At 42.6% G+C, this 12,169-nt stretch overlaps 1 protein-coding gene across 2 annotated transcripts in view; it reads left to right on the top strand.

Annotated features, from left to right (window-relative positions):
- Positions 1–12,169, top strand: part of PARP1 (poly(ADP-ribose) polymerase 1) — a 51,632-nt gene that overhangs the window by 23,402 nt on the left and 16,061 nt on the right. For both annotated transcript variants that reach the window (XM_066618688.1, XM_066618689.1), the window contains exons 8-14: positions 317–458; positions 3,267–3,407; positions 4,660–4,902; positions 5,790–5,858; positions 6,416–6,548; positions 10,567–10,762; positions 11,678–11,806. In XM_066618688.1, the coding sequence (XP_066474785.1) occupies positions 317–458; positions 3,267–3,407; positions 4,660–4,902; positions 5,790–5,858; positions 6,416–6,548; positions 10,567–10,762; positions 11,678–11,806 (1,053 nt within the window). The remainder of the gene's footprint in view (positions 1–316; positions 459–3,266; positions 3,408–4,659; positions 4,903–5,789; positions 5,859–6,415; positions 6,549–10,566; positions 10,763–11,677; positions 11,807–12,169) is intronic.

Genomic DNA, 12,169 nt, shown 5'->3' on the forward strand with positions numbered 1-12,169 from the left:
AGCAAAACATTTTGCCCCCATCCTTCACTGAGTCTAGAATAGTGATAGATGGAGTTGGGAATTCTGGCAAAATGTTTCATCCACTCTCATCACTTTTTGAAATGAAAAGTAGCTTTCTACTTTTGTACTTCTACACTTTGTACTTCTACAACCTACAAGCTGAAGGACCTTACTGATCAAAATACGGCTTGTAGTTACATAAAGAAACCTCCTAAATATTCTCTGAATCCAGTTATATAATTTTGAGCTCTGTGTTTGTCTCTGGATTTCTTCTTTTTGTAGTGTAACTTTTCTTACATATGCTGCTCCAATGCAGGAATTTCGGGAAATTGCATATCTCAAGAAGTTTAAATTTAAAAGGCAGGATAGAGCGTTCCCTCCTGAGGCTGCCCCTGCAAATTCAGTGCCTCCTACAGAAGTTTCTGTTCCTGTTACAGAGAAGTCAGCTGCACCAGCAGGTGGGCAATGTTATGTTAAAGAGAAACTTGTTTGACAATGCAAAGCTTTTCATGTGGATTGTTGCAAAAACCAATAATTTAGTAAGAGGGTGAAGCCTTCAGTTTCTTCTTCATGAAAAATGTTGATCAGGGGTTCTGAAGATCACGTAATTTGAATTGTACTTGCATGTCACAAATCTTCCCATGTAGTTCCAGTTATAGCCAATTTGGATGACCACGGACCTGTTGCACAATTACTCCTCAGACTTCATCATGCCATCTCTGGACATTCAACGTTGATGTCATGCATCATCACCAAATGTCCTGGTTGCCGAGCTCCGTGCTCAGCTCGGAACTGCTCAGCTGCATGACTGTGCAGCTTACATGAAACAAGAGGCTGGAGGGTACTTGTTTGAAAGCGTCTCCTCATCAAAAGCTTTTAAACATTGGAAGGAAAGTTTCCAGTCTCTTTTTTTTTCCCCTGACACACAAGCTTTTGATGTGATATATGATTTGGATATAAGGACGTTTCAAATAAACAACTCCCACATGAAATTTAAGGTGGTGCAGCGTCATGGCAGAGAATACAATGCAAATCCTCTAAGCTTGTGTTTGCTTTCTCTTGTTCCATTAAGGAGGAGTATTGCTCCAGTTATCACTTGGTGAGCTTGCAAATCCTTTTGTAATGATTCATCCTTGTAATAGCTCAATTGTGAGAGAGAGCTGCTCGCTTTATGTATCGGGTTCCTGAGGCTGAATAGAAAGTGGAATGTCCAACATCACTTAGAGTTCAATCTTGAGCTCTGCTTCCCGGTGTGCACTGTTGCAAATGTGCTGTAACGCACGTTTGCAAGGCTTGGAACCAGTCCAGCACTAGAGCTATTCCAATGCCAGTCGGTGCTGGGCTGGCGCTGGTGGAAAGCTGGTGCTCTGCTGCTCCGTGGTTGCCTAAACCATCGGGCGGCAGAGAGATAGGTGGGGGGAGGCAGGGAGAAGGTGTTCCGGGGTGGGGGAGGAGGCGTTTCAGGTGGGAGGGAGAGGGGCAGGAGGAGGGCAGGTTCAGTGGAATTCAGCTCCACCAGATCCTGAGTTCTGTGTAGGGCTGCGCAACCCAACACAGAACTCTTTGGTTCTGCCACAGCTCCAGAGCTGCTGTAGAATCGAGTAGCCCCATTGTGGGGCTACTTCCTTTACTTGGGGAAAGGATATGAAAGTCCCCTCCTCCTGAGGAGGAAGCATCAGCTGCCTGTGGCGTGCTGGATGCCACAGCAGCCATTTTCAGCATTGTGGCAGCCCCAAGAAGGCAGCTCAGGATTGGGGTGTCAGCTGATCTTTGAATTGATGTACGTATTTCAGGTTCTGTTCAACAGCAGTTTGCATACAACAGAGAGTATATGCACCACCCAGTGCTGATGAATATTTGCCGTTGATCCTGTTTGTGTTTTACTCTTCCTGTTAATAAAAACATGTAAGAGAATAGGCACTTTCTGGGTTGTGTTTCCCCATTTTTTAAAAGATGCAAGCCCATTGAGTTTAAATCATGCTGGAAAAATAATATGGGTGCTTTCAGATTCTCTTAGGAAATACGAATATAAATTGACAACCCTCAATAATCTAAACCTCCAAAATCCAAAGCACAAAAATTGTGTTGTCGTGCTATGTATATTAAGGCTAAATTGTTTTTTTTTCTTATTCTGAACACTTTTACACACATCTTTAAAGATAGCCAAAATGTAAAAGGGATAACTCACCCCTTCTATGAAAACAGTCACTCAAAAGAGTATATTTCAGATTAATGGTGACTGCTGTCACCATTACTGATCCCTGCTCTACCCTGTGAGTCTTGTTGGAAGGGAGGAATTTGCCTTTTGTTGCACTGACTGTAAGTTGGAAGACCCCCAACCCTACCCCTTATATTTAATCTGACATTAATAAGGCCATTGTGGGAAGCTGGCACAAAGTGAAAAAGTGATACTGAACAAGCCAAAGTGGAGAGGAACAAGGACAGAGGCTGCCCTACTGTACATGAAAGAGAAGAGCAAAAGGAAACCGCAGGGAGAGCTAAGGGAATTGACCTTTGGTGGTTTTCTGATGCCACCTAACGGCTTGTTAAGGAATAACAGAGCCAGCTAATAGCAACAAACTATTGCTTAAGTCTCCCCCTGGAAGGCTTTTCTGGAAAAGGCAGGTATGGACACAAATACCCTCACCACCACCTAAAACATCACAATTTTATGAGCACATGAGTCATTTTTGTAAATGATGTCTTGAATGTATTCTAGCACACCTTTTAAAGCCATCGCCCCTTGAGAATGTGCGCACACACACACACCCCCCACCAAATAACATACAGTCTCTGAAAATAATTATCTGACCAGGGAGAAAAGCCAACTTTCTGATGGTCAGGGAGCTTTGTTCAGAAGAAGCTTCTCAGTGCTACCAAGGAGCATGTGATGAACTTGGATACTGTTATGGGTTGTATGTTCTGTTCAGGCTTGGGTATGTTTCACAGTTGTGTGTAGCAGCAAAACCTGGTATTCACCACAGAGGTCAGCATCCTGAAAATTGAAATTTCATTTCGAAAAGGATGTTTCTAGCCCATATGATTGCAGAACATAGACTTGAAGGTTAGTAGGCAATGAGTGGAAAAAAGTGAGTGGGGATTCATTCTCTCCAAATAGCCTCTTGACCTTCCAATAACTTTTAAATGCAGAATTACGCAAACTAACATATGACTGTGTGTGTGTGATAGGCAGCGTTTTGTCTCTTCTGTTTTCATTTGTACGATCTATTTATCATATAATCTGCATTTACATTTGACCAATTCAGATAAACCATTAAGTAACATGAAGATTTTGACCCTTGGAAAACTGACCAAGAACAAGGACGAACTCAAGTCTGCCATTGAAGAACTTGGAGGAAAGGTGACGGCTACTGTAAACAAAGCTGACCTGTGCATCAGCTCACAAAGTGAGTGTTTTTAATTTTCATTCTCATATTGACTGTGTTGCTACTGTTCTTATGTATTGTTCTATTTGTTAATATAGTAAAATAATATGACAAGAAGCAAGAGGATATATAATAACCTTTCAAGAGCCTTTGAATTGCGTTAAGTACAGCATGAATATGTATAATACCAATCAATATTGGTATGCGTCAATTTGCTGGGAAACCAATTTTTGTATTAAATGCATCATCCAGGCATTTCATACCTTCTTACAACCTCATTTTTTTTTCACCCTGTATTAGCTTTTGGCTGGTTTCTGCTGTTGTGTGCCTTGGATATCTTTCTGCTTTGATCACTTTCATATAGGGACATCTTGTATGGCATTCCTTTGGCTGCTTAAAACCTTTTCCACTAAAATACTGAGCACTAGAACCCACTTGAAATATTGTAGCCTTCTTGGAGATGTTTTAGGTTACATAACAAGGTCTTAATAATGGTGCTTTTTACCAAAGAATGTACAGCACCTAATTCGAAATGGCTGCCAAGTGTGCCAGAGCTTTTTGAGTAACCCAGCTAGAAATCAAGCCTTACCAGGAGTAAAGGGTATAGCACCTGCTGATATGTGCAGTGAGAATGCATTAAAAACAGCTTTCTATCATTGACCAATCCTCACTCTACTGTTTGAACATCTTTCTCATGTGGATTGGAGATATTGTGCCTTTCCCAACAGCAGAAATGACTCTTATCCATGAGATAAGTAACTTCAGTTGTTACAGTGGATAAGAAAGTAAGGAGAGCCTTTTGTGGCAAATGAATAGGCTTAACATATGAAGCTATCGCATCTCGATTCAGACTGGTCTGGGTCCTATTTGCTTCAACCAGCAGAAACTCTCAAAGGCAGCTGGCAGTGGCCTTTCCTAGCTCTGTGGCTGGAGATCCTTTTTGCTAGACAGTCAAGGGTAGTAAATTTTGGCCAGAACTGTCTGCAAGCAAAGCATGAGATTTTTTTTAATGTATTGCATCTATATCCCTTCCATTAACTTTCTCAAGCAGGCATCTATAAGGTTCTCGGCAGTCCCCCACCCAGGCACTGACCAGACCTGGACTTGCTGATCTTCAGCAAAGAGGCTGGATCATCTTCTCTCACACCATGCTTTACTAACTGAACTACGATAAGCTGTCCCCATAGCACAAGTATTTTGAGCCCCAACCTTTCAGGCTCTTAGGAGAGCTAACAGACTATGTTTTTCTTTTTTTTCATTCTTAAAATTTCAGAGGAAATTGAGAAAATGAACAAGAAAATGGAAGAAGTGAAGGCAGCGCAGGTACGGGTGGTGTCGGAGGAATTCCTCCAAGATATCAAATCCTCCAGCAAGAGCTTTCAGGAGCTTCTGTCGCTTCATGCGCTCTCTCCCTGGGGTGCAGAAGTGAAACAGGAGCACAAAGAGGTGTCTGCAGGAGGAAAATCCAGTGGACACACCAACGTGAAAAGTGCTGGGAAGAACAAGGAGGAGCAAGGTGAGGAAAATTGACACATGGCACCCTCGCTACAGGCTTCCATTTACTCAGCTGTTGCTGAAGGCATTGGTTACATAAGAGAAACTATGTACATAGAATAGTATACAATGGGTCCTAGGTATCCTCAGGGGATCCATTCCAGAACCCCCCGCGGATACCCAATTCCACAGATAGTGAAATCCCAGGGAGATGCATGCTGGCAAACCAGAAGTGCCTTTCAGAAGCACCTGGGAGGTCTTCTGAGGCATGGGGAGGTCACATATGACCTCTTCATGTCTCAGAAGACCACCTGGACCTGACTGGAAGTCATTTATGGACATGTCTGGGAGATCTGAGGCTCTCCAGCTGTGGGCTCGGGATCCACATAGAATCAGATCCACGGGTGCCAAGCCCGCAGGTGAGGTGGTCCCACTGCACTGTACCTGAAATATGTACAGTAGAGCTTCTCAGGCATGTCACACTGGATGTATGTTTGAGTTCAAAGGCTCTCCAAACTCCTCATGGTCTTGCATTTTGGCCCTCCCCGCCCAACATTCCTCTGTAGCTCAGCTCTAATTTATGCTGCTTACTAGTATTTCCCAGCAACAAAGCAACCCGGATTCAAATCCTTACTCAGCCACAATATTTACTGGGTGATCTTGGACCAGTCAGTGTCTCTCATCTTAACCCATTCTCAGGGTTGTTGTATACAATAAGAGGAGTGGGGAGGGTCCATGTGTGCACTCTGAGCTCCTTGGAGGGAAGGCAGGATAAAAAACTTATAGTGCATACAGAGCGCCTCTGAAGATTATTTTCTTTAACTCCAGGGAAGGTGGTGGGTCATCATCATAACTAAAATTTCTTATGTCATAATAATAATAGTTATTTTCACCTCTTTTCTTGCCCAGGAACAAGCAAGTCAGAAAAGAAAATGAAATTGACCGTTAAAGGTGGAGCTGCTGTGGATCCTGATTCAGGTAATTTTGGAAAGCTATGGTGCCTGCACCATTGAGACAGGTCTTTTCCAGTCCAACTTGAAGATGCTGTGAATTGATCCTAGGATCTTCTCCATGCAAAGCAAGTGCATTTCCACACGGCGACATATCCCCCCCCCCCGCTTTACTGAATTCTGTTGTCTTAATAGGTTTTGATTCCTTTTTCAGATATTTATCACATGTACTTTTATAGGGGTACATGGCTCTTCCCCCTCTTTTTGTCCTCTCACCCCTATGAGATAAGTTAGGCTGAGAGAGAGCAGCTAACCCAAGATCACCCAGTCAACTTCATAACTGAGTGGAGATTTGAACCCAGGCCCAAGTCCGGGGCTGTAACCACTACACCACACTGGTTCTCAAACTGGATGCTTTCTAGCCTTTAACATTCTTGTCAAAATGCACATGGCAAATTGGGGGAAAGGGAGGGAATCATCATCCAGTATTCCCATACTTGGGGTTAATGTTTTTAAGTTAACATAAGCTGAACAACCACAAAATGTACATGTCACTGACCCTGGTTCACTTGCCTTTCTCTACAGGTTTGGAAGATTCTGCTCATGTCTTTGAAAAAGGTGGCAAAATCTTCAGTGCAACTCTTGGCCTTGTAGATATCGTCAGAGGAACTAACTCTTATTACAAACTTCAGTTGCTAGAAGATGACAGAGAAATCAGGTTGGTTGGTTTCTCTTCTTTTTGAATTGGAACTGAATTGCAAACTGTTCAAGCTTGACATATGTCTGGATTTCCTTTGTTCTCTATTTTTAACAAGGATTTTGTGATAACTAAACAGAATTGCCAGACTCAAAAGTTGGTTTGATGACTTTGCTCTTGAAAGGCTTCATGGTTTCTAGATTCTTAAAAATCCTCTCAATAGTAAGATTTACTATATCGCTCTGGTTGGGGCGTCAAATGTACCCCCCTGCCAGAAAGCCATAAAACACCTGGAGATTTAAATACAAGACCATTTGCAAATGAAATATTTCATTTTTTCAAATTTTATTGAGAACTTTTACTTTTTTGGTACAACAATATAGTTGCAAAGAAGCCATTGAAGTCAATAACCTCACAAGTCAATAACCTCATGGAAAGTACATGACATTTACAAGAATAGTGTGGAGGGTCTAAGTGACCTCACGGTTTTTAAAACTCCTCTTCAGAATTGATCTCATTAAACCCAAGGTGTGCAGATGACTCTTCCAGTAATGCAAAGACATTCCATGGAATACTGTTTAACAAAAAAAGGAGAGAGAAAAAGGTCAATCAGCATTAAAGGAAATAAACTGGCTCTCTTTCCTGGTTGCTAGTAAGGAGCAATAAGCTTTCTAGTTCAAGGTTTTTCAACTGGTGGTATCCCAGGCAGTGTTGGGTGGTATGAGCCGCACACACCGTCCAGCAGTGAGACTGCAGTAGGAGCTTCCAATGGCAGTAGGAAGCTCGAGCTGGGGGCAGTGCTCTTGTGCACAGTTTTCGAGCTCAAGAAAAAGCTTGCCTGTCCTGAGCCTCTTGCTGACCTTGGAAGCTCCCATCACAGTCTCCAATATCGGAACTGGCAATGACATCACACCAATTACTTCTGGCGCTGCCTCCAAGGACAGCACGGCGGCAAGTTGAATGTCAGGGGAGCAGCATTGAGAAATGCTCATCTGAACTGTTTGCTCTTCAAAAAGCAATGAGAAATAGCCAGCCACGACCACAAAACCAACTGGCCTTTACAATGTGACATGTAATGGTGGCACTTGGTTGCAATCCAGTATACACGTCCCTGGGAGTATGCGCCACTGAACAAAATGGGGCTTAGTTCTGAGTAGACTTGCCTAGGATTGCACTGTTTGTTCTACCAAAAAGGGGGGGGGGCAAGATGAATACTTTCCCACCACTTAGCTCAATCCATTTGTGTTGCTAGATGATTACAAACATTTGCAGATGCTGTTGGTGACCCCAAATATCAAGATTAGTAAGTATTTCTCAACACAAACTCTGCAGGTAATTATGATGGGGAAAACAGTTTTGCTGGGTCACAAAGAAGAATCTAACTGGGGTAAAGGAGTTATAATAATAATAATAATACAGGTATTTATATACCACCTTTCTTGGTCGTCAGATTTCTCCTCAGACTTTATTCAAGGCGGTTTACATAGGCAGGCTATTTAAATCCCCGTAGGGATTTTTACAATTGAAAGAAGGTTCTATCATAAGAACATAAGAACAGCCCCACTGGATCAGGCCATAGGCCCATCTAGTCCAGCTTCCTGTATCTCACAGCGGCCCACCAAATGCCCCAGGGAGCACACCAGATAACAAGAGACCTCATCCTGGTGCCCTCCCTTGCATCTGGCATTCTGACATAACCCATTTCTAAAATCAGGTTGCGCATACACATCATGGCTTGTACCCCGTAATGGATTTTTCCTCCAGAAACTTGTCCAAACCCCTTTTAAAGGCGTCTAGGCTAGACGCCAGCACCACATCCTGTAGCAAGGAGTTCCACAGACCGACCACACGCTGAGTAAAGAAATATTTTCTTTTGTCTGTCCTAACCCACCCAACACTCAATTTTAGTGGATGTCCCCTGGTTCTGGTATTATGTGAGAGTGTAAAGAGCATCTCCCTATCCACTCTGTCCATCCCCTGCATAATTTTGTATGTCTCAATCATGTCCCCCCTCAGGCGTCTCTTTTCTAGGCTGAAGAGGCCCAAACGCCGTAGCCTTTCCTCATAAGGAAAGTGCCCCAGCCCCGTAATCATCTTAGTCGCTCTCTTTTGCACCTTTTCCATTTCCACTATGTCTTTTTTGAGATGTGGCGACCAGAACTGGACACAATACTCCAGGTGTGGCCTTACCATAAATTTGTACAACGGCATTATAATATTAGCAGTTTTGTTCTCAATACCCTTCCTAATGATCCCAAGCATAGCATTGGCCTTCTTCACTGCCGCCGCTCATTGGGTCGACACTTTCATCGACCTGTCCACCACCACCCCAAGATCTCTCTCCTGAGATCTCCACAACATTTCAGATGTTTCTTTCTGATCTGGTTTCACATTCACCGAAACCTGAGGGCTACTGTTGACCCCACCAGGTAGTTTATAATGATATTAAGAAAGATGACACATCTGTCTATTATGAAAACAGGAAAAATACTACATCATCAACCTTTATGCTCTTTTCTCATGAGAAATGGAAAGAAGCCATGATGCGTATGTGCAACCTCCTGATTTTAGAAATGGGCTATGTCAGATGCAAGGGAGGGCACCAGGTTGCAGGTCTCTTGTTATCAGGTGTGCTCCCTGGGGCATTTGGTGGGCCGCTGTGAGATACAGGAAGCTGGACTAGATGGGCCTATGGCCTGATCCAGTGGGGCTGTTCTTATGTTCTTAAAGTTTGTGCGTTTGAAAATCTGCAGCGTCTTTTTTGAAGCCTCTCTTCTATAGAAAATACCTTTGCCTTATCTTAGTTTGTGGAACTTTTGAGGGGACAATATAGGGAACAATTCTGCTTTGTTTAAACTTTCTGCTTCAACAAATTTCTCATAAAACATGGTTACAAATAAAGAAAAAAGTTAACTGCTATAAACCAAATCAACCACATGCCAAGTCAAAAGTGTAATTTCTTAGGATACCTTTGGAGTGTAGATGTCATTCTACTGAGTATTTTTAGTGGATTTGATTATCTGCCATTAACTGATTTAAATACATTCTTTCACGGCCAGAACTTCAGTGAAGATATTTCTTTGAGGCTGTTGTACAAAATGGGACTAATAAAAAATTTAAAAAGCAACCATTCATTGGAAGAAAATTCTTATTGTAGTCTCACAGTAGAATTAAACAGTCTTCAAAAACAAACAAGTGTGCTCTTAACTCTTCCTTCTCCTTATTAAAATTTTTTATTTTTAATTAACCCTCACTAATTAATCGAAGCCAGACAGCCCAATCCTGAGCTGTGTGGGGCTGCTGTGGCACCAAAAATAGCTGGCACTGTATCTTTTGTGCACCGGGCAGCTCCCACCGTCTCCTTGGGACAAGGGGACTTTTGTCCCCTTCCCCCAAGTAAAGGAAGTAGCCTCGCAATGGGGCTACATGATTCTGCTCGCAAATGTGCCTTATGGCTGGTGTGCACGTGAGCTGCCGCACACTGCTATGGATATGGCCCTTGAGCTGCAATCCTATACATCCTTTCTTGGAAGTAAGACTCATTTTATATAGTAAGGTTTACTTTTGAGTAAACATGCATATGATTGTGCTGTTAGCTACTGATGAATGGCCCAATCCTTATGGTGCCTGGCTCTGCCGGAATGTGTGTTCCAGCGGCATTAGATGCTTTCTGGCTGCCACAAAAAGCAACGTGCCAGAGCTCACAGGCTAGCTACTGTAGGAAGTGGCAAGTTGTTGGCTGTACATGGCAGCAGACGCTAGGTACGTGCTTCTCCAGGTAAGATTGTACGGGAGATGGGAGGGTGGCAACTGGGGTGGGGAGTTGGGTGGATTTGCCACCTTCACTGATCCGCAAGGAGCAATGGAGTTCAATAGGACACTCTCCCAAGCCTTACACACTCTGTCTGTCTGTCTGTCAAATCTATAGTGCTGCTTCTTAAAGTGGATGGCTACTGTGGACAACAACAGTCAAATCTGTGGAACCACTGACCAGATTAGTCCTCACTACTTGTTTTTTCCCATTTTATTTTCTTTGTAGATATTGGGTATTCCGCTCTTGGGGTCGTGTTGGCACAGTAATTGGAAGCAACAAGCTAGAACTGATGCCATCTAAAGAAGAAGCCATTGAACACTTTTTGAATCTGTATGAAGAGAAAACAGGCAATTCTTGGCATTCCACAAATTTCACTAAATATCCCAAAAAATTCTATCCTCTGGAAATAGACTATGGCCAGGTAACTTGAAATGATCTCTTTTTTAGAACAGGAATGTCTTTGTCAGAGTCAGAGAAACAGAGGAATGCAAAATGTTGTCTAAGGGCAAATAATAGCTACCTTGCTGATGCTAAGCAGGCTTGAGTTGATCAGTGTCTGGATGGGAGATCCCCGAGAACTGCGTTTGTCATTTTGAGTTTTCTGATAGACAAAAACATAAGATATAAATACAATAAATAAAATACATTTGGCTGCTTTTTATTTCGAAAAAGTCCACAAACAGCAGGTAGGAGCCCAGCACTTTTTTCATGCTTTTTGTGAGGTCAGCAAAAGACCTAGAAATCCTGTGTTTGGTTTTTCGTTTAAACTCCTTAAAATCACCTCATAGTATCTGCTGAATCAAAGATGAACATCAAGGGCTTGTCAGGAGAGTTTTGAACTAAGCGCAGAATCTTATTTAGGTCATTGAGGCCGCAATCCTATCCACACTTTCAAGGGAGTAAGCTCCACTGACTGTCATGGGACTTACTTCTGAGTAGACCGACATAGGGTTGGGTTCTAAATTAGCTCTTGATTTTTCGTCCCTCCACTCCCAGTAGGTTTACAGTTTTGGATCAATATAATTTATATCCCTGTAAACTAACCCTTGTAAAACAGGGGTGAAATGTCCTAAGAAAAGAGATCTCTAAATTAACAGAACACAGCTGGAAATCATTTTATTTCTTTAGAGAAAAATAAAATTACTTCATATCCTTTTTCTTTTGCATCAATGACTTTAACCTACAGAGAATTTGATTTTCAGTTAAATGCTGAGGTGGGGGGGACTTCTGCACTATAAGATCCACTGTGAACTGCATACAGACTCTGAACTATGCAAAGCCCATCTCTGCTCCCTGTTCTGAACACATGCATATAATTCAATCTCTCTTCTCCTAGGATGAAGAAGCAGTGAGGAAACTAACAGTGAGCGCAGGAACCAAATCACAGCTTCCTAAGCCAGTACAAGACCTTATTAAAATGATCTTTGATGTGGAAAGCATGAAGAAAGCCATGGTGGAATTTGAGGTCACTAATTAACTTTAGTCTTAATAATTCCTTTCATGTCCTCCTTTTATTGACTGTGTGATTATGGTAGCAATGCAGTCTTACACAAACAGGGTTATGGCATTCTCATAAGAACAGCCCCACTGGATCAGGCCATAGGCCCATCTAGTCCAGCTTCCTGTATCTCACAGTGGCCCACCAAATGGCCCAGGAAGCATACCACATAACAAGAGACTTGCATCCTGGTGCCCTTCCTTGCATCTGGCATTCTGACATAACCCATTTCTTAAATCAGGAGGTTGCGCATACACATCATGCCTTGTAACCTGTAATGGATTTTTCCTCCAGAAACTTGTCCAATCCCCTTTTAAAGGCATCCAGGCC

This window comes from Tiliqua scincoides, chromosome 1 (genome assembly GCF_035046505.1).
Source record: "Tiliqua scincoides isolate rTilSci1 chromosome 1, rTilSci1.hap2, whole genome shotgun sequence".
In the NCBI taxonomy this organism is placed as follows: Eukaryota; Metazoa; Chordata; class Lepidosauria; order Squamata; family Scincidae; genus Tiliqua; species Tiliqua scincoides.